At 39.1% G+C, this 22,294-nt stretch overlaps 1 protein-coding gene across 1 annotated transcript in view; it reads right to left on the reverse strand.

The window, feature by feature from the left end:
• fam189a1 (family with sequence similarity 189 member A1) overlaps positions 1-22,294 on the reverse strand; it is a 91,818-nt gene that overhangs the window by 12,458 nt on the left and 57,066 nt on the right. Inside the window, exons 3-4 of the mRNA XM_035652110.1 lie at positions 7,381-7,491; positions 4,358-4,522 (exon numbers count right to left, since the gene is read on the reverse strand). Of these exons, the coding sequence (XP_035508003.1) occupies positions 4,358-4,522; positions 7,381-7,491 (276 nt within the window). The remainder of the gene's footprint in view (positions 1-4,357; positions 4,523-7,380; positions 7,492-22,294) is intronic.

The following is a 22,294-nucleotide window of genomic DNA, read 5'->3' on the forward strand; positions in this document are numbered from 1 at the left end:
CAAACAAGTCTCAGGCCTCTGCAAATCAATTTATATACCTGAAGCTGTAATGGTAGGGGAAACAAATAGATAAAACTGAAGCATTTATGTCAAATATCTGTGATGATTCCACATTTACTGTATTTGAGAGGAAAGTGGCATCTCGGAAGTGATGCTGCCAAGTCTGACCACAACCTTATAGTGGAAAATTGTGTAGCAGTCTGGGCCTTACAGAGGACTTGGAATTGGTTGATACTCCACTGTTGCCTCTTAAGCTATGAAGTTCTTAACCTGACACAAACTACATACATGCCTCCACTAGCTGCTCCTGCTAGCTCCCTAAAGTACGACAGGCTCAGAATAGAGTAGAGCAGTAGAGCAGAGGACCCTGCTTTTCTCCAGCTGACATGGAGTTTCTGTGTGGGTCACAGTTGACTATGGCTCTCATTGGCATCCCAAAGCAGCTTTTTTACAGCATCTGACAGAAAATTCAGCACTTCCCTAAGGAAGCCCTGCAGCAGTTTCAGGGGGGTCAGTTTGGACTGTTGGCAAAGCCCTTCAGAGATTTTCTAACCTCCAACGACAGGGAGCAGCTGATGTTGTAAATGTGCTTCCCTGTAGTACAGAAAAGCTTTTAGAATAACTATATTAGTCTTGAACCTCCACACAGAACACAAGTTCATCTCAGGCCTACAGAGATTACATCGTCCAATTAAAGTTATGAAAATTATAATTTGTCACATCCTCGAGCCGTAAAGATTCTCCTCTGTAGTTGTCCAGGTTGCTCACGCCCTGTCTGTCTTCCCAGATGAACAACAACTTCTCCAGTGACGTCCAAATCGTTGAGAAATTCAGATTTCTTCTTCTGGACATCTGCCTGAAAGCCATTAAGGAAGGCTAGTACTACCATCACTCTGTGAGATTGCAACAAACTGACTAAACCAAGCATAAACTATGGTGGCCACGAAACTCACCAAAAAAAAGTGTCTGGTTTGTCTGTTCAGGGCTACTGTAGAAACATCACGGTTCAACATGGTGTAGTCCGTAGACGAGGAGCCGCTCCCTCTCTAGATAAAAACAGCTCATTCTATGGTAACGAAAACACAACGATTTATATTTTCAGGTGATTACACACAAATGAAAACATACCTATATATGTAAAATGTTGCATACTGGACCTTCAATCCATTACGTCTCGTCTTATGTTTAAAACTTTTGAATACACTGGAAAGACTACAACTGATAACCAGCTGGCTGCTGATGTGCGTGCACACCTGCATGAGAGAAAAAAACAGTAACTAACCCTAAGCACCAGGGGCAAGGATAGATTTTTATCATTCTATCCTTTGATTTTACAAATATATTAAAATGTTGTCAACAAACCAGGCCAAAAAGGTCAGTGGTCTGTTCTTGTTTGTCAAAGAACCTTGCAGAGAGACTAACAAAGGAAACCAGCGAGACATGTTCACGTCTTTCCCTGTGACTCTGACTAACATCTTATCATTTGCTCAGAATACAAACTGAGAGTATGCCTTTGCTTTGATGTGGACAGTCTTGTCAGTCTTGTGGATGCAGAGGAGAAAAAAAGCAGAAACAGCAGTTGAATGGAGAAAATTACAAATGTGTGAGGCTGCATAACTGCTAAGGGTTTCTCACACAGATTCAACAAAATCAGTTGGCCGAGCAGCTGCTGATTTGGGACAACTAAAGCAAACGGTTCCAAACACACCATAAAAAACTACAGGCAATGGTCGACTAATAGCAGTAGGTAGGAGGTTTGTCTAGTGTGTATATCCGCAGGGAGTGACGAGTTAAGGGCCTTGACATGAAACATCAACTCTGTAGATTCACTGTGTTCACATAATAAATACAATCCATGTGAGTTGTCTGACTGAAATATGTTTACTGTTGATCATTTATCTATCCTGCTGTGCAGCTTTGACTGTGAAGACTCTGACCAGATGTAAAGTTGAGATTACTGTATACTGCAGTAAAGCAACTGTCTCCTTGTTGTGTGTTCTGGTGGTTTATTACAGTAAATGTAGTTTTTCAACAATTGTCAAACATCAAAGTTGTAGATCACAAAGTTGATCAGCAAGCATGGAGCATTTACAACATCTTCATTTGAGCTAATTGTTGTTATGGGAATGCATCTGTTGTGCAGATGTGAGACGGTGCATTTCTGTTCATTTCCCTTGTGCCCACAATGTACATAATGACATAATAAACCCTACCAGGCAAATAAATGAACAACACCTCCACAGAAGATATTTAACCTCTAGAAGATACCTTGCCTCAAGCCAATCAAGTTAGTGAGTTATACAGCAAGGTTACACATCCGCCCCCTTACAGGAAATCACAAATTATCTCAATACTCCCTCTCACTGATAATTTACGGCCCCAGGCAGTGCACAATGAAATGAAAAGAAAAACGGGACGGAAATTAAATGCGTCTGAAAAGAGTGAATGGCACACATCAGCAGCAGCGTGGATAGTGCAGACTGCTTGCTAAAGACAAAACTTTTTAGCAGAGAAGAGATATTGAGTGAATATGAGACTTAGGTGGTCTAATAGTTTACCTGCTGTGATAATTAAATTCTCTCCATACTCTGTGGTTTAGTGATGAAGGAACTATATGGCAGCTGCATCATGAGTTCATTAGGACCAGTGACAGCCTAACAGCCATCTGAAATGGCCGAAGACTCTGGGGACTCGGGCATGACAGCTTCCTCTTAGATATAACTCAACATATCTGACTACTTTGGCACTTAATAAAGGTTTACAGCACCAATTCCCATATCTCTTTTAATGAGCTATGATCAAAATGACAAATGTGCTTGATCTTTCCTCTTTTCATAATCATGCTTCATCCTATGAAGTCTTTTATTTGGTTATCAATGTTTTATAATCAATCAAGGACATAAAAATGAATGGATATGATTGTCATTATCCAATAAAGGCACAGTAGCACGTACTGTATATCATTCCTGCAGACACTCTGAGTCAAGATAATCTACCAAGATCATGCACTCGCAAACTACAGCCAGCCCAGGCTAGACATACACTGCATACTAAGAGGTCTGTCTCTTGGGGAAAGACAAATGCTGTTGCCATTCTCCACTTCCTGCCGAATTAATCTGAGACTGAACACATTTTTCTTTTGTATTTCCAATGTTGTTTGACTGCTCTCATGTGGGATATGTTACACAGTGAGAGAGAAAACCAGAAGAGAAAACCAGTTTAGACTTGATAATTTTAGCAATTTAAAGACACTTTTTGAACAAGTACTGACTGTTAACGCAATTAATTGTTTAATTGTTTCATTCTGATTAAAGAAAAAACAAGATTAGTCTGGTAGAGTCTGCGGCCATGCTAGCAGCTCTGCGAGGCTGTACAATTCATCCAATATTTGTTGTGATATTTCAGTCTGGACCAAAGTGTTGAGCTGACTGAATGACTGACATTGCCATCGCTAGAGCCGTTCTGGTACCTTGGTTAGGAAAGGTAACATCTGCAGATAAAAATCTAGTAGCCTGAAGCGTTTAATTGCCCCAAATGCGTTTTTCCACACTAGACCTTCAACTCTGGAATGTGTATTCAGAAAGGTCTGGTAAACTAATTCTCTGGAGTTGTGTCTCAGACTGGCCACTCAAACATTCACTCGCAATGGTCGCATCAGTCAACATCTACCATTCTTGGTGGGTGCAACAAAACAAAAATTGTACAGCAATGGAATATTGCTACGATGTGAAAAACAAGAGGATACATCTCCACTGTTTTGATGTTGCTACCATAACTACTAGTATTGCTGCATCAATATTAACAGTTCTCTTTTTTTTTCCTTTACAAATCAATACAATTAACCTACAGTCTGATGCAAGCAGCAACCTTGACACATGAAGCCAACATGGAATTAACAAAAACTGAAGTTCCTCAAATGGCCACTTGAGGCTGGCTACAGAAGTGAGTTTCCATAAGGCCCCATATTAAAATGCTCGACTTTAAAGCAGAAATAAATATAAGTAACTCATTTAAATTATATTAAGGTCTAAAGTTATGCATAATTAACAGCATGGCTGCTTTTAGTGACAGGTGCGTGCCATCACAGGTGGTTGATTTTAGCCGGCCTCAACTCCACCCACGCGTCTTTAAGCATTTTTGGAGCCGGCGCAGTCAGGACTTCCATAATGGCAACGGCCAGAGCCGACCAAATTCAGTATCACAACGGCTCTTCACAAACCTGACATCATGGACACTACGTCCTTCTTTTTTATTATACAGTCTGAACACTCAACCCTCTATAGAATGTTTTTAATATATGAAAACATCCTAGCTCTCACCATCAGCACATTACAAACAAATGCTGGATCCCACCAACCTTGAGACGTAGGCGTATGGTGTTGCAGTCCCTCAGTGGATTCAGTTTCAGCGTCTCTCCCAGGTTGTTGCAGCTTGAACTCTGCTGCTGTAGCTCGCAGCACACACACACTCCATCGCTGTCAAACTTGAGCTGGGGGGGAGGAGGGGGGAACACACATCCACACTCATGCATGCACGCCATATACACAGACACACAAACACACACAGACACACACACACAGACACACGCACAGATCAGACCTGAGCTTGGGGTACTGATGTATTATCCTTAAATTTAATACGGTGGAAGATACACTGACTACGGACAAGAAGATTAATTAAATATAATACTATATCGTGATTGAGAAAGGCAGCTGCACATGGATGATCAAAGGTGTACAACAAAAGAAGAGAGGCTGTGAGATATAAGGAGCTACCAAGGGAAGGATCGCGGTAGAGCATACCTCTGCTATGTGTCCCAGATTGAGAGAAAGCAGGACATGAACCCAACAAGTGTGGGTTAATTACATTGGGGAGAGGAGATGAGGAACGTTAACGTTTCAGTCATGACTGGGGGAGGTTCTCTGGGGAGCCACATAAAGCAGTGAAGTTGGTCTACTTTGTTTGGTCCCACTTGCGTAGGGAGAAAAGCTGCTTCCAATGTAGAAGTGGTCGGGTTAGTGGGTTGGGTGCTGGATAATTCACAAGGGGCTTCTTCAGTCACAAAAAAGATTATATAGCCATGGGTTCCTTGGCTATATAAATTCAGCTTAAAAAATCAGCTTAGTGTCTCATTATAAAAATGTGAAGACTGAGTGTTCTGTGTCCAACTACCTCTGATCACCAGCTGCAAGGAGGAAAAGCTTAATACGCTTATTTTGAAGGGTGCTGGGTTCTCTTGTTTTCCATGATGTCAACACCGCCAGAGTGCAGAGATCATATGTCTGGTGGAAACTACTTGTGAAAAAAAACCCTATTTGAGTTCCAATTAAAGGGTAATTCTACAAAATGTACACAGGTGAGTTCTACTTATCTTGTGAAAACACTTGTATGATGTCTTTTGTGGTTCTGGGGGAGCTCTATTACATCTGAGAAAACAACCCTAGTGATGTCATCAGGGGTTATCTTAGTTTTGGCTTGGGGTTATGGAGTTTGAAATACAATCGAAGAAAAGAATGGTTTCATTTTGGGATGTGAAGGCCCCAGAGTTTTTGGATAATATAGGAACTAACTCACCATTTATACTCAAAACTCAAAAAACTTGCCAGAGAGGGGAAATATAACATTGATTAAATATGGAGATGATGGTGTACACTTGAAAGCACTTTCACTCTCGAAGGCATTCCTGACTCAATGAAAGTGATTGAAATAGCTGTGTAAAGTTTACTTTCTCATAGAGTTGTAGACTCGAGTCTCATACTTGATCCCCTAGCACTAGAGATTAAAAAGTATTCCATGTTTTCATGTTCACTGCAGTACCCCCCTTAGTTTTTCCATTCCACAGGCTCTGTTTAAGCCAAAGTACAGCAATGATCTGTTTAAACAGAAGAGACTGTTACCTCCCCATCTTGTACTTTGATGCTCAGCCAAAACAAGTAACACGTAATGTATTTTTTGAACACTGAAGCATGTAAAACATTTTCTAGTAAACCCCCCCATATGAAAGTATGAACTTGAAAAAGAGTATAATATGGGCTCTTTAATACAATATTACTCTGTTGTTAAATGGCCTTTTGTGAACAGTGCATTATGACTTGTATATAACTTGAAACTCCAAGTAGAGGACTTTGGACTTGCCTTGGGACTTAACTTGGGACTTTAGTGTTAAGTCTTATTTGGGACTTACAAAACAATGACTTGGTCTTATCTCTGCTTCTCTCACCTGGCCAATCACATGAAGTTTCCATGAATGTCAGATTAACGATTATGGAAAGTTACAGAAATGGTCGAATGCAGCCCTTTGTCTTTGGAAAGCTGTTGGGTAGACGGCTTCTGAAGCTGTTTGCCCATTAAACAACCACTCCTACTGGCCCCTTTAATGTATCTTTAAAAGTAAAAGCTGTGTAAGTTAAAGTAAGAATATCTCTCTTTGGATTCTCCCAACCCTATAGATAGGAGCTAAAGTACTCTTTCAAAGTTGTTTATCTGTATTTTAGCCGTCTTTGATTCTGGCAAAGATGGATGTGATAATCACGAGCCATTAGTCACTAACAGACAAATAGCTGAGTTTACTTTTGATGTTGACTCAGTTCTACAGCCTGCTTAGAACAGAAGTGCTGCATTTCAGCCTGCCATGTGCCTACGTTCATGAATTCAAATGTGGACTCATGCAGACAACAATGGACACATGCCTATTACTCACTGACTTCATAGTTGCTGGTCTAACAGATGGATACCAACAACAACAACAAAATTCAACACAAGTCTTGCACTTCAACATGACTTCTTACAGCTTCTGAAGTGGTCCAACTAATAAACCATAAACCCTTTTAACCAATGATTATTTTCTACTTTGTTAAGGACATGTGTTAGCGATGATGTGTATGCATGCCATATGCTGTGTGTTAGGCTATCAATTGGCATGCGAGTGGTACTATACATGTTTTAAAATGAAGAAAAAAAAACGCAACTGTATGTCCATAAGTTTTAAAGCAAATATAAACATAAAATATTTTCATTTAGAAAACAAAAATGTTTCATTACATTTTGGCAAATTGGAGACACAGATATCACTGGAAAGAGTTGTCCTAATTCTATCAATATGTGTCCGATGTTATCACTGAGAAGAAGGGGTGTGATCTGTGACACATATTGCATCAATCAGGTTCAGACATTTAAATCAAGAAAGTGTATATAGAGGCCAACTTCACTGCATAATTTCTTCCACTGTCAGAGAGATAAAAAGAAAAAGTTTTCAGCCCTCAAAAACTGACAGCCAGATTAAATGACTTGTTAAGATGGACATTCTTTCGTCCATTTTAACAAGTCGAGTGTGGGGTATAAAGCTGAAGAGTGCATGGGTTGAGGTCCAGTTGGTCTCACCAGCTGACAGTCTTCCAGGGAGTTGACCAGCTGAGCGTTCTGGCAGGAGAGGATGGAGCCCGCCAGGTTGAGCATCACGCACACTGCTGACAGCAGCATGAAGAATGTGATCTGTGACAGAGATGGAGAAAAAGGACAATGTTATGTCAAAATGTTGCAGCCTACTAACACTGAGTCACCGCTTACATATTTCACATATTGTGTTTGAAAGCAGCTTTAATACCAAATGCACAATGCACTTTGCTAATTAATCGACACTCAAAGTGATTTCAACAGATCAACAAAGAGGAAATTAGCACTGATGCCAAGAGAAATCAATAACCTGTTTCAGACCTCCAGAGTCTGAAGGCGAGAGATCATAATTACAGAAAAGCTTTTCACGCAATGACACAAGAAACTACCTACTAACAGGCTAAATTCTTAACCCATAGTGCTATCTTTCCTTCCTTGACATATGAACAGTTTTGTAATGGCTAATGTCTTTCAGTCAGTATAAAACATTAGACACACATGTACATGTCTATGCTTCGAGCTGATAGAGCTCGCAGTTTAGGTTTTAATGTGCTTTCACTCCAAATGTCCCCTTTGCACCCCTTTCCTCTGGGGAAAAGGCTTATTTTTATTTCCTAGCTGACAGCCCTGTGGATATCAATCCCGTTAGCAGAAATATGGCTACCATTTCTGCCACTTTAAATTACAGGTCATGCGTAATGGAAAGACTTTTAAAATAATTTAAAACCGACCACTAGCCCTCTCTGTCCAGGAAATTGCAAAGGCACAATGTTCTCTGAACTGACTCAACAACTCTTGGCTTTGTGGGAACATGAAGAGTTTCACAAGCTCATAATTGACCCATTTAATTAAAAACCACAATGATAGCCTATTTTCAAAGTTTGCATCTACAAAGTGTAAAAAAGTGTAGAAAAAAACCACAGGGTAGTGTTGGTGGAGGACATAAAGGGCACTAGCAGGAGGAGTTTGATGTATATAAAGGTTGCTGAAAACACACACAGATGGAGAGGAGGAGAGAGAGAAAAGGGGGTGGAGAAGGAAGTGGAGGTGGCATGTAATAAACAGATGGAGCGATAAGTTTAAGTGCTTTTCACCATGGCAGAAAATTGAAAGATTGAGAGGTTGAGGGTGAGCTTGAGGTGCAAGAAAATGTGAATAAGGGAAAAGAGTCAGGGAAAAATGCAGATGACAAAAAAGAGAATGATCCAGTCATAAATAGACAGTGACAGAGAAGAAGAGAAGACAGACAGCGAGATATAGAGAACAAGACTCTGTAGTCCCATGGTGCATTGGCCGTGAGGATGTGTAGATCTGGTTAATTAGCATTTCATTTGAATGTGATATCAGCTGTCTGGTTCTCTGGTTGATCAGCTGCATGAGAATGTAATCAAGCCCTCAGGAAGAGAACTCAGCTGTGGATTTATATAGAGGCCACAGTCAAAACTGCAGGTCACATGAAGCAATTTGGCCAGGAGAGATTTTTAGGTATATACAACATTATAAAATAAATCCCTAAAACAAGTGAACGTATTGAACATATTGAAGTTTATGAGTGACCAAGGTCTCTATCAACATTTGTGCCTTCATTGTTTCTGGGCAGTTGGCTGGCTCAGTTAACAATAATGTACTATAAGCCCAAAAATGCCTGAAGAAGTTTCTTGGCGTATGTACCCACTGACTAACGATGGACTAATGATGACATCTAGAAACAGAACAGACACATCCAGAAATAGATTTATCTGGCATGATTTTACATAAAATTCACCCGTTTTTTTATACTGAGTCACAGAATGGGACAGCATTCACCCAAATCAAACTTCATCAAACTAAGAGAAAAATGTAAACAACCAGCAAAGAACAGTATGGAAGCTTCATCCTGCCAAAAAAATCGTGTTTCACCAACAATCAGATCCTTTGTTTCTACTTTGGTGTAAATCACGACTTTGGGGGAGGCAGTAGCTCAGTGTGGAGGGACTTGGCTTGGGAACCGGAGGGTCGCCGATTCAAGTCCCCACAGACACAAAATATGGAGTGTGGACTGGTAAGACACAGGCCAGTTTTACCTCCGGTGCAACTGCCGAGGTGCCCTTGAGCAAGGCAAACACAAACCGCCAAGCCTCTCATGTTGCACTGTTAACAGAACCAACACAACACCTCCTCTACCTGTTTGCAAATGTCCACCCAAGTGCATGAAGAATTATTCAGCCTGTGTGTGGTGTGTGTGTGTGTGTAAAAAAACGAGTGAAAACAACTATTTCCCCTCGGGGATTAATAAAGTATATCAATAATCAATAATAATAATAAATCAATAATGAACATCAAAGTATTGAGAAACGGTTTACTGTCATAAAATTATTTCTTGATATATTTTTTCATATATATTTTGGGGTGGGGTTGGGGAGCTTTTATTGCCTTAATTGATAGTGAAAGCTAAAGAGTGACAGGAAAGGGGGTAGAGAGAGAGAGATGGGATGACACGCAGCAAAGGGCCAGAGTCGAATCAATGGCCGCTGCAGCAAAGACTTAGCCTTCATACATGGGGCGCCAGGTCTAACAGGCGAGCTACCTAGGGACCCATTATTTCTTGATATTGACTGACAACTTTGTGGGCCATTACAATCTAACGCTGTGCAGTCAGTGTGAAATAGAATTATTTTTCCAACGTTAAAGCTACTTAATCACTGACATTAAAGATATTTCTGAGTATATACATGCATAAATGCAAAGCGTACAGCTTTAGCTTAATTATAAAACACAAGACCAAATGCTGACTGATGGCAAAAAGGATTTAGTTATAAATGCACAGTATTTTGTCAACATTACTGAATCACTTGTGTCATGTTCTGTCAAGAGAATTTAATTTGCAAATAAAAACGGGATGATTAGTTTTGGAAGTGTAGTATATGTGTTCAGGACTGAAGTTTCTCACACAGAGTGACGAGACCTGCCGGTTACTCTGGAAATAAACTTAACTGGACCTATTTAAATTAACTGACGGTGTTTCTCTTTAGAGTGTTGAGATTTGTGAAAAGCAGAATGTATGAAATATCACAAATGAAAAGGATTTCTTCACACTTTAATATTCTCCTGCCAACTTGGATTTATTTCTTTTTATGCAAGATGAAACAAGGAATTCTGAGTGCTCTTCAGTGTGAAAATGAGTTTGGCTTTGCTATTGAATACTACAACCACTGGTATAACCAGAGACACAGACTTTTGTCATAACATACAGACATATGTACGTACTCGTTTAGTATTGATTACCACGTGTGACAGTAATGGTTAACATTTTTAGAGTGCTGTTCTTCAGAAGTGAACAGGGTTGTCATTAGTTCTTTTGGGAGTGCAGGGGCGTTTAACTTGAATGATGCCATGACAATAACTATCAAGACGAGGATATTGTAATGTATAAACAAATGACAGTAAAAGCTCCTTTCAAGACACACAGGCTATAAGTTGTGCTTTAATGAAACCTCTCTGGAGTGCCAACCGAGCCAGTCGGACACAATGTTATTCCAACTAGGGAGAAAACGATCTCTTTTCATCAAAGCTGCTGCTCGAGTGCACTGCCATAATATCGCGCCGCCTTAAAAGGATAATGTTTTTCTCGCGTGCATTTGCATAAGTTTTATATAAATCTGTGTCAGATCTTCCATTTACCCTTCATTGTAAACTATAGCTACAATAAAAGGAAACAACTAAGATGATGCTACCACTACCCTGCTGATTCAGACAGACACTCTGACTTAATTGTGTTTTTATAGAATAATGAAAAAGTCCCACAATAAATCCTATTATATTAACAGTCCTCTCCAGACCTGTGTGAAGCTGGGTGTAACCTGTGTGTCCCCCATGCTTTCCTCTCTGCTGAGTTGATTGTCACGCCTGGCCCCACACTGATGCCTTCTCATTACCATGTAGGATCACATAGCACCATTTAGCAGCTACTCATTAATTACTGCTGCGCTGCCCTCTGCATGTCAAAGAGGAAAACACACACACAAGAAGCTACACACAAGCCACTCTGTCGCTGTAACAGCTGAGGCAGATTTACACTGCATGTCATCATCACATCGTTTAGCACACACTGCGGAAGACAATACAATCAACATTCATCTCCATGACACACACTCATAGATTACAATATAAGACCCAAGGTTCAGGTCTATCACTGTAATTCTCCATAACTGTCACTGAGGTGAAAATCATTTGGCTTTAACTTTGCTTCTTCCTATCCTTCATCCTGCCGCAGTGCTTCTTGAAACTGCAGAGAAAATGGATGATGTTTTGGATGGATCATATATGTAGTAAAAAAAATCTGACTGGTGAGAGTCTTGTCCTTGTGTGCACTGGAAAGGTGCTAGTAGGTAGGTTGTACCCTGTGGAGTTTTTGACCAGTTGTAGTGCTACATAGGGGGATGGGGAAATATTTTTACGAGTTGGTTCCCATTTTGCTTTGAACATTTGCATGCGAACAAGCACACAGTAGATGCTATGCACATTCCTGCCAATGGTAGTGAAGGAATCAGAATCAGAATCAGAATCAGAAATACTTTAATAATCCCCGTGGGGAAATTACTTAAGGAAGATAGATCAATCATTCTTTAAGGAGAAGAAGATTTGTTATTTGTTAGACCTCAAGGCTCCCCTTGTTTCTGGTCTTTGTGCTAAGGTAAGCTAACTGACTGCTTGCTGTAGGCTTACATTTGATGGACAGAAACTGTCTGCCATAATTGTCCAAAATCAACAAATTTGGAACATGCAAAACAATGTTAATTAAAAAAGTTAAACAAACTCTAAACATCAGCATTTATAACTCACCTTCAATAAATGTGTCTAAACAAAGACATCATAAGTCTCAGACAAATAAAGACGCTTGCATGCCCGTAATTCAAACACATCTTGTCTTTCTATTCTAAAGCTCTCCCCATCTGTCTGTGCTGCCACCAACAACAAAAAAAACTAGCTCATTCATCACCTCTGTTTATTTGAAGAAGCACAAATCCGAGATAAGATAAGCATCTCAGTGAGGAAACTGGACCAATGCAGCAGCACACAGTAATAGGCTTTCATTGTTTCATTGTTAAGCTAATAGGAAATACAAAGATATTTAATAGGAAAGTGGGGGCTCCTATATCATCGACTGACAATTTCTGCAGTATTTTAAGCAGAAATGTATGAATATTTTAATAGGAGTATATGGCCTGAAGCTTGCACATATGCGCAAAAACCATCATCTAGTCAGTTATGATAAGACTTAATACACATTTCATGTATATCTGCATACAGGTGCAGAATGTGCAGATTAAGCAATGTGCATAGCTGTTCAAGTTATTAAACACTAAAGCTAGAGGCATCAAAAATAACATAAAATGCATAAAAATAACCTTGTGCATAATAACCTTCACACGTGTATTAGTTCCACAGATTAACTGCTCTTGCTTTATGAAGTAAGACCAATGATGAAATTTCAGCGCTATAAAAGCTTATCAAAGGTGCATCAAAAGTGCAAACCCTATCATGTTATGCAGATGAGAAGCTTTCTCAGAAGCCTCTTAGCTTCAACAGTGTATGCAGAGCATTTTTAGCATGCATGACAACCATAAGAAATATATCTGTTAACTTTAATGTTAGTGCCATAACATCAATTAAATATCAGGAACAAGAGTGTGTTCTTATCCGAATCTATTGATAGAAGGTTGCACGCTGTACAGATCATAGGGATCTTTGAGAAAAATGTGTGATTTGGGGCTACAGTACATTGTTTGTTGATGTTGTTTGATGCTGAATTTTTCATCACATGGACAATAAAGTTTCTAATTAACTTAAGAAAAGCAAGGTGTTCAACTCTAGTGTAATTATTTTAATAATCCATTAATTGTTTAAGTAATTTTTTAAGCAAAAATGCCAAATATTCTCTGAATTGAGAAGTTGAAACTGAGGATTTCCTGTTTTATACCATTGTAAAACACATTCAGGTTTTGGACTGTTGACAAAACCTGAATGAAAAAAAGCGAGGCATTTGAGGGACGCCACCTTGGTCTTTATCTCTCTGGAGTCCAGGTTCTTTTTGGTTAATTCTTGCAGATTTTCTATGCATTTATTTTAGTCTTTATTTGGCACCTTTTAAACTGTTCTTACACCACATGCATGGTATATTTTTTCATATCTTTTTTCACAAACTGCAGCAAAAATCTCACATATCATTTCGTCAAGTATAAAGCTGACAGGATGCCAAAATACAAAAATAATAAAGACAAATTACACATATGCTCATACATATTTACAAAGAACTGGTGCTATTACCCCCAAAATATAACTATAGAACATTTCAAGGTAAAAATTTAAGATATTACACTCTAATCCCGTCTATATGTAAAGCGATTTTATCCTAACTCATGTTTGTGCCTTTTTCAAATTTCAAATAATATTAATAATTCTTTTTAAAAAAAAAGTTAAGTCTTTAAATAAGATACTGTGTGAAAGTCTCACATCAGCACTTTTCTCAGCTTGTCTCTACGTGATATCTAAATAAAGATTTTTTTACTATAAATGAAACATGCTCAGCATATTCAACTAGGAAGAAGGAGACTCAGTAGAAACAAGATCATTGGGAGATTAACCACTAATAAAAATCACTGTTAGTTGCAGCCATTCAACTTCTCTCCTCCTATACCAGGGTCAAGCAGGTTTTTTTGGTTCTGGTGTTAGGCAGGTACAGATCGTTGTGGCTGAATAACTGCCTGGGAGAAACAACAGCAGCTGATAATACTAATGTGGTGCCACAATGAGATATGGGTTCATACTGAAGAGTTCCCAAGCAGTAAACAGAGACCGAACTGTGGGATATGACAACATTCAAATAAGCCTCTTTGAGAAAACATCCTGACATACAGATGAAGTTTAACCCTTTGCCTGAGGACAAAATAACTAAAGATTTGGGTTTGATCAGATGGGAATTGTATAAAAGGAGAATTTGAAACACTGTTGGATTCCTTTGACTGCAGCGCAAATTAGTATTTAGTCTGCAGCAGCACTGCGACACAAGGCTGTTTATTTTCAATTATCCCTAAGCCATGAGAGTCGGAAGCAATGTTTTGTTTTTTTCTGGCGCTCAGCAGATCACAAACCCTCTGATTCAGTTTCCCTCTGACAATGTATATCAATCTTCAGGCCCCCTGCTGAGCTCAGAAACATCTGTGAACAAGAGACACTTTAAGGACAGTAAGAGATCACTGCATTAGGCATTAGAAACTTCATGATCTGGTAAATTGTTCTGCTACTTTAAGTAATGTAAAAATATGTTAAAGTACACACAAGCCTGGGGGTTAAGCCACAATCAGTAAAGATAACAATGGGTTTCTCCTGGTGTCCCTCATGCTGACTTTATAAACAAACAAAAAAAAGTAGATCCAGGGCGGCTACAGCTGGTTCTCATTGGTTCCCACTGTTAACTGAAGTAACTTTCTGCTCCATCCAACCACTGAAGGCCCTGGTGTATATTTATGCACCTATGTGTGTGGGTGTGTGTGTGCGTTTCGACCACATCACCAGGATTAGTTGTGATCGGAGTTGAGTGACCCTGAGTTCAGTGCCGGTCCAAATAAACAGAGGAGGTGTTGATACTAACTCTCAGCAGCAGAACCCAGGGGACATCACACTAAACCAGACATAACGACTTCCACAGACCTCTAATCCAGCTGGGGAATAGCTTCATCACAGGAGCACACATCACGCTTATTCATGTGAGTTTATGTGTTTTGAGATACCTGAACGCATTTGCAGAAACCGTAATTGTAGCGCGATAAAAGCATGAGCTTTTAAGGTTTTACTGGTGAGTACAATGAGCAGAAAACAACCGACCCAAAATATAAGTCGAACACAGCATGCCAATCGTCACATTCTAGTTGTTCACACTACACAGAAGGATCACATGAAGATTAAAGTCAGAAGGAGGTGGCATTTTAAGAGCATCTTGCTTCTGTAAGTTGATGTATTTCCTGTTAAACACTGACTTCATGGTGGACATAATAAAGTCCCCGTAAGATGATCAAAGTAATATAGTGGACACTGTCAGCGCTAAGAAGTGGTGTTTTGGCATAGACCCGTGTCAAAGGGATCATTAAAACTAACCATGAGGTTGTTTTTGATTTTCCTGCTGGCTATATCTAATTGTTCTAGATGGTCAGGAAAGAACACCAGCTGTTTTTTTCTATTTTTTTTTAGTTGTTGACTGTAAGCTTTGATGTGTAGTCGTGTTGACAGCATGTCAGACTGCATCTCCACAGGATGTGATGGATTAGTTCCTGTGGTTAGAGACATCATGTGGAAGTTAGAGTCCAACACTTTTTATTGGCAGATGAGTCACGAGACCTACATCAAGCATGCTTACATGTTGGAGTACTACTTTGAATTTAGCCTTTTGCCTTTTTAGCCCTCTACCTCCAAGCATGAGGACAGGATAGATAATAGGTAATCAGACAGTACTTGGGCATATAAGTAAGGGTGCTCTGTGTAAGGAGGTAGGAGTTCATCTCTGTGCCAGTGCTCACACATATTGATTAAAACAGACCATGAAAGACAATATCACCCCGAGGGTCAGTAGCTGATTAACCTCCACTTCTCAACATTTTAATCAACCGCTGACCTCTAAAGAGCTAAAACAAGGAGGCTCTGCTTTCTCCACCCCCCTCCCCCCCTGGGCTCTTGGTGGTGGTGGTGGGGCTGCTGTAATAAGACAGGCCTATAATGAACCATGTCCCAGCAGACTCTCATACCACACAGACGTACGGAAGGAACTTGTGCTTGCTTATGGTGGTTCATTGAAAATTCAGGATGCGTCTCCATAAGTAATAATGATGTGAACCAGTGTCCAATCTGATTCATTACACACAAAAATATACAGACTGTGATATGTGATCGTTCTGTGTACCTGAAAACAGGAGGATCCTGTGCTGTGCGTGGGACGTCCAAATTAGAGCACTTATCAGTTATCAGTCAGTTATAATAGATCTACAACAACAACACACGTAAACTCCTTATGCCATGAAAGAACAATCACTGTAAAAACATTTAAAATCATGTTTAAAAATTTGAGGGGCTTTTCGAAAATTATTTCCTGACTTAAAATTTGTGTTTTCCAAGAGCAGTTCTGTCTCTCTATATGTTTTCTCTTTTGTCTGTTGCCACTGACATTCATGGTCCTCAGATGATGAAATCTTCTAACTCTGGTGATTTCCTGACTTTTCCTCTGGTGCCACCAGAAGGTAGACATCTGTGGTTTGGAGTACTGTATCACCACAAGTATTGCCATAAAATCTGGCAGAGAGATACGTATTCCCCACAGGAGGAATTGTAATTACTCTGGGGATCCTTCAACTTTTCCTCTAGTGCCATCATCACATCAAAATTGTATTTTGTCCAATACTTTGGTTTATGACTAGAAACCTGCTAAATTATTGATATTACTGCCACCCTCAGCTGAGAGTTAATTAGAAAATGTTAACATGCCAACATACTAAACTGAAATTGAGATATTCAACGTGGTAAACACCTACTTAACAGCTGCATGTCAACATTGTCTTTGTTAGAATGCTAGCATGTTGACATTGGCAAAGCAGGTGAAGCACATCTGTGCCACAGTACAGCTTTACAAAGTCGTAATATTTATGCCAGCAGCTGCAAGTACCAATAAGATATACATTAGCAGCCTGCTCTCTGTCAGTGGAATTTCTTGTGCTGCTCCTAATCTTTCACCATTGCACATAAACCTTCTAGTATTACTAAATATTAATCAAAGGATCATAGAGACCCCTTGAGACATGCTGTATTTCGCATTGTTTTTAATGATACAGGTACTCAGTCTTAGGCAATGTTTTTTGTGTCAACCCCATAAATATAATAATAATCTAAAAACGTTTCTATATTTGTATGTTTGAAAAAGAATAATGCACTAACTAAGCTATTAAATGACATCCAACAACTCTTTTGCTTTTTATTTTAGGCTAAAAGTGAAGTGGAAGGAGAGCAGCATGACCTGGGCTGTGACTATTTACTGAAACACCTCTGATGCGGCTGCTGCCTGGATTATCCTGCTCTCGCTTCTATGAGCCATCAGATAAGGGGGCCTATCTAATTCATATTCTAATTAATATGGAGCCACACTTCCTGCTTCTCAGGGCCTTAGGGGAGGACATCATTCATCAGGCTTTATCTCGAGTCGAAAGGTTCCTGTTCACCCTGCCAACCATGCTCTTTCACACTCTGCCCGGCTTTCTCTCCCACTCATCCCTTTGTCCAATCCCTTACCTGTCACTTCCTGTCATTTTAAACATAATAAGAGCATGTGGAAGATAGAAGTAAAGAATCAAACTTGGCTACTGTAGGTGTGCACATTCATATGTTGAGAGAAATAATGTGATATAAACGCAGGGGAGAGGATTTAAGAGAAAAAAACGAGACATCAGGATTCAAAAAGCTTCCCAAATTGCCTCAAGGGGGAAATCTTTTAGTCTATGTGGGAAACAGCAGAGTGCATCATCAGGTTTTTTCACAGTGTGGAACAAACTGCTTCTCATATTGTTTCCTTTTATTCATTCATCTCCTTCAATGTTATTGAATGAGCAGAATGATATGAATTTCAACAGCCCGACTAATACATACATATAATACAATACAATAAACACAAAACAAAGTTAAAGCACAGATGTACACTAGGAATTGGCAGTGATGAGATACATCTAATCATTCCCCCCCAAAAATAGTTTGCTTATTGAAAAAGGTGCAAAAAATTCCATCACATAAGTCTATTGGAGTGATTATCATAATTGGATTTTTAAATTGGTTAAAATCACTCGGCATAAATAGCCTTCTAGTCCAAATTACAACCACAAGAAATAAATCAATTTTCTTTTTGCCATTTGCAATTATCATTTACGCACCTCCATATTCCTAGGCTTTTATGAAAGAAAAGACACAGTTCTTCTTTATGTGTCTCTAGAACATCCACATGGAAGACTGAAAGTCTTATTACTACGAAATGTGATGCTACAAGAAATGGCCATAGACTCTAAGATGTGGCCAAACTTAAAAAACAGAGTGTAAATTGGACAATGTAAGTATAAGTCTGGTGTAAATATAAATAGGATGTCAAATGTGATATTTCTACAGTAAAAATGCTAAAACTGTAAATCCTCCGAGTGAATAAAACAGCAAAATAAGAAGTGAAAAGTTAGGAAGTAACACAGAAATTTGGGCAAAAAAGTTCCAAACTGAAAATGCCTGTAACCATATAGACTCCTTAAACTTCTACAAATTCTCCTTTGATTTTGTCTGACCAAATGTATACACTGTACACCTGTGGTCAAACCAGGTTAACATGTGACTTCTTTTTTTTTTTTTTTTTTTAAAGCCTAATAACATTTGAATAAATCATGGATCTGCAGAGTCCTCCAAATTATTCAGCAAAATAAGTTGTTGACCTTTAGAACTACACATAGAAGGGTTTTTTGATTTAACTCCCTGATCAGTAGAACATCATATTTCTGTGCCTTCCAAAACCATTGACTCTTTATGATGTGACAACACTATGGGTAAGGTTTGCTTAGTTTTAGGCACAAAAACGACCTGGTTAGGTTTAGGAAAACATCATGGTTTTGGTTAAAATTGAAGTTAAGGGGATCTTCATCATCGCTACAATAAGATTGCTTAAGGTCGGTTGGAAACGGGAATCAAGCAACAGTGTCCATGTCAGAGCAACTGCAGTAACTATAGGCCTACTGAACAGTATGAATGAGGAGGAACAATAAAATGGTTAGAAACCAATTTCCTGCAGCAATCGCTTCCTGTAGTGCACCTTCTGAATGATCAAACGTGAAATTACACAGGTATTGTAACAATGCAGCAAAGTGTCAGAATCAGTAGTACAACGTTGCCTGAGGCTGAGACACTTAGCTGACACAGTTCACACAATGCAGTTAAACTACTGCATGGGGGGTGATGTGAGCAAGCTCCCCTGGGTGGGAATCACTGCTCGAAAGAAGCTTCTTTAATCACCCTCTTCTTCCTTCTACCACCTGTTAAGAGTGAACTTGGTTATTAGAGCAAAGATGCTCCGACTGTCTCTCATTTGAATGCCTTCTTGGCAGATACACAGTGTGTGAGAAGAGAGGAGGTGATCTAAGGAGCAGTGGGAGACACAGAGTGGCAGTGCTAATGCAAACTGACCAGAGGTGACAGGCAAACTGTGACCAGAGGGGAAAACACTCCTGAAGCGCACACACACACATCCTTGTACTCTCTCTTTCAGCTTGCCTGGTGTATAAAGAAATAACACACACTCTTTATTCAGGCTGGCAGCGAGGTGGCTTTAGAGAGACCACTCTTCAACAGGAGCGCTTGGGGTGAAGCCTCCATGTTGGCAGACATCCACCCTGCTTAAGTGTCCCTGAGCAAGACACTTCAGCTCTGTGCACCAGGTTTACACAGCTCACATCAACGGCTGCCGTTTATGGTTAATTATACAACGTTTACTCCTGATGCTGCATTGTGATTGGATGAGAAACACTCTACAAGAGCTTATAATCACTTAATATTTGTACCTGGCTACTTGAGCAAGGTGTCCTTGACTTTTCTTTTTTTTTTTTTTACACATAATTAACCAAGCTCACTAAACAGATTTCACTGCAATAAAGAAACAAGGAATTATTTGCCAGCACAGAACATGGGATTATATTTGAATTTAGATTTTCTGGTACTGTTATGAGAACTGATGAATAGATCAGCTTCTCACTTCTAACATTTGTTACTAGAAACACAGTTGGAGTTGAATAAATTCAGATAAATATCCAACACTAAGCCAAAATGAATTGTAAGATTTTAACAAAGGATGGTAGAAAGATGCAAAAGGATGTTGCTTAGCAACGGGAAAATATTTTTTTCTTGGCCAGGGACCAAAGAAAATTTATCAAAACAAAACCAAAGCTTCTGTCTCTGCTTCTGTCTCTGCCTTTGTCCCTGTGCCTACGGCCACATCACAGCAGGACCATTATCTCTTGGTATAAATCTTCTTTTTATATGTTACTCAGTATTTTTCCTGAACCATTTAAAATGTGACAGGAGCAGGGATAAATGGAAATACCCAATCACACAGTTCTGGGTGAGCTTGCTGGTGAAACTTGAGTGAAATAAGGGCTTTTATGTGGAGTGGGTGTGAGGTCTTTACAGTAGCTCAATCCACTGTGATGCTGATTCAATATATTGAAATAGGTTGTCTTTCTGTTTGGTTATGATTCAGATACCATGTGAAAGTATGAGTATGTATAGTGCGACTAATCATTTCAATAAATAATGTACAGGGTAAAACTCTTCTGTATTTTATATCATTGAGTGCATTTGTACGTCCCACATTTTTTTACTCTCACTGAAACAAATTTAATAGATATAGACTGAAATGTACTGTATCCTAATTTCAATCAAGACTAGCATTCCACCAGTTAATTTAAACATGCATTAACATACTGTATGTATACACTGTAGAGAATTATTCAACTTTACAGCCCTAAAATGCATTTTAGCCTTTTAGCTCAATGTTTTGGTTTTATGACCTGCACATTTATTGGATTGGTTTCCTTCATCAAGCCCTGAAGGCTGCTGTTTCCAACAAATAAATTCCATGTTGTATGTTAACTGTCCAGCACCAAGAAGCAGACAAAGCTGCCCAGTGGCTATAAATGTGTCCAAGCATCTAGCAAGCTTAAAACCCTGAAATCTTTTTCTTGGGTGTTGGTGCAGGCAAAAACAGAGCAAAATAGAGAGAGGATTATTGGGCTTACAGTTGGTCTGTTGGTCTGTGGTTGCCGGATGTGAAAGTGGACAACTGTTTGATATTTAGTGGTGGTTATTTAGTAGTCAATTTGTTTGGATTGTTTTCCATCCAAACAAGTTGACTCCTGCTTAATGTAGCTTTGAATAACCAGCATTGTGCAAGAAACCCCATCATAAAAGTTACAAGCTATGTTAATGTTTCATTTGCTAGATTCTTCTTTTAGTACGCCTGTCCTTAAGGTGAAACACAGTTTCATTACATGGATGGGTAACTATTATGATATACACACAAAATAAGGGCTAACTAAAAGTATATTAAAATAATATGTGACCCACCAAAGTGAGTCTTTGAGGTAAGAAATAGGGCAAAATTGAGCATTAGATGCATTCTACCTTTTCAATTAAAAAAAATTAAAGTAAATGAAAATAAAAGAACTCGCAAAAATATTGCTAAAACATTTTTACGACTGGCTGAGGCAATCACAAAGCGTGTGACTTAAATATCCACTGATGCTTCCTGCTCCACTGAAGGGATTAAAAATGGCAGCAAACAAAAAAACATCAGATTTGTGTTAAACAGTGAGGAGACTGTAACCGTTCATCAAATTAATACATGAAACAAATTCTATATTTCCATCATGGACATCATTGCACCCTCTTCTTTTTGCAATGGTTAATGACACCTGACGGGGCAATATCCCGATGAACTAACTCCTAATATTTGCATAATAGTAATGAATAAAAACGTACATAAATATGCCTTTTCTTTTGCAAATTTTCTTACATTTGGGTAAGAATGTTGCTATATTTAGATAGAAACCTGGCTGGGGAAAGGTCCTTTTCTCACTTTTATGTTTCCATATCAATTCAGTTTAACTGTGTATTTAGAACTTTGTGTGCACATCCNNCATGATACAGCACATCATCATTTCAGGGCTTCTCTTCTTACCAGTCCCTGCCAACTCTGTTAAATAACTTAAAAGAAAACAAAAGAAAATCTAACCATAAAATCATAAAATACTACAGAGGACATGTGAATGTGAATAATCCTCTCCCAAAGCAATTTTTAAGGGCTTTC

Source organism: Morone saxatilis, unplaced genomic scaffold (assembly GCF_004916995.1).
Source record: "Morone saxatilis isolate NCDOM2014 unplaced genomic scaffold, NCSU_SB_2.0 Contig11, whole genome shotgun sequence".
NCBI lineage: Eukaryota > Metazoa > Chordata > Actinopteri > Moronidae > Morone > Morone saxatilis.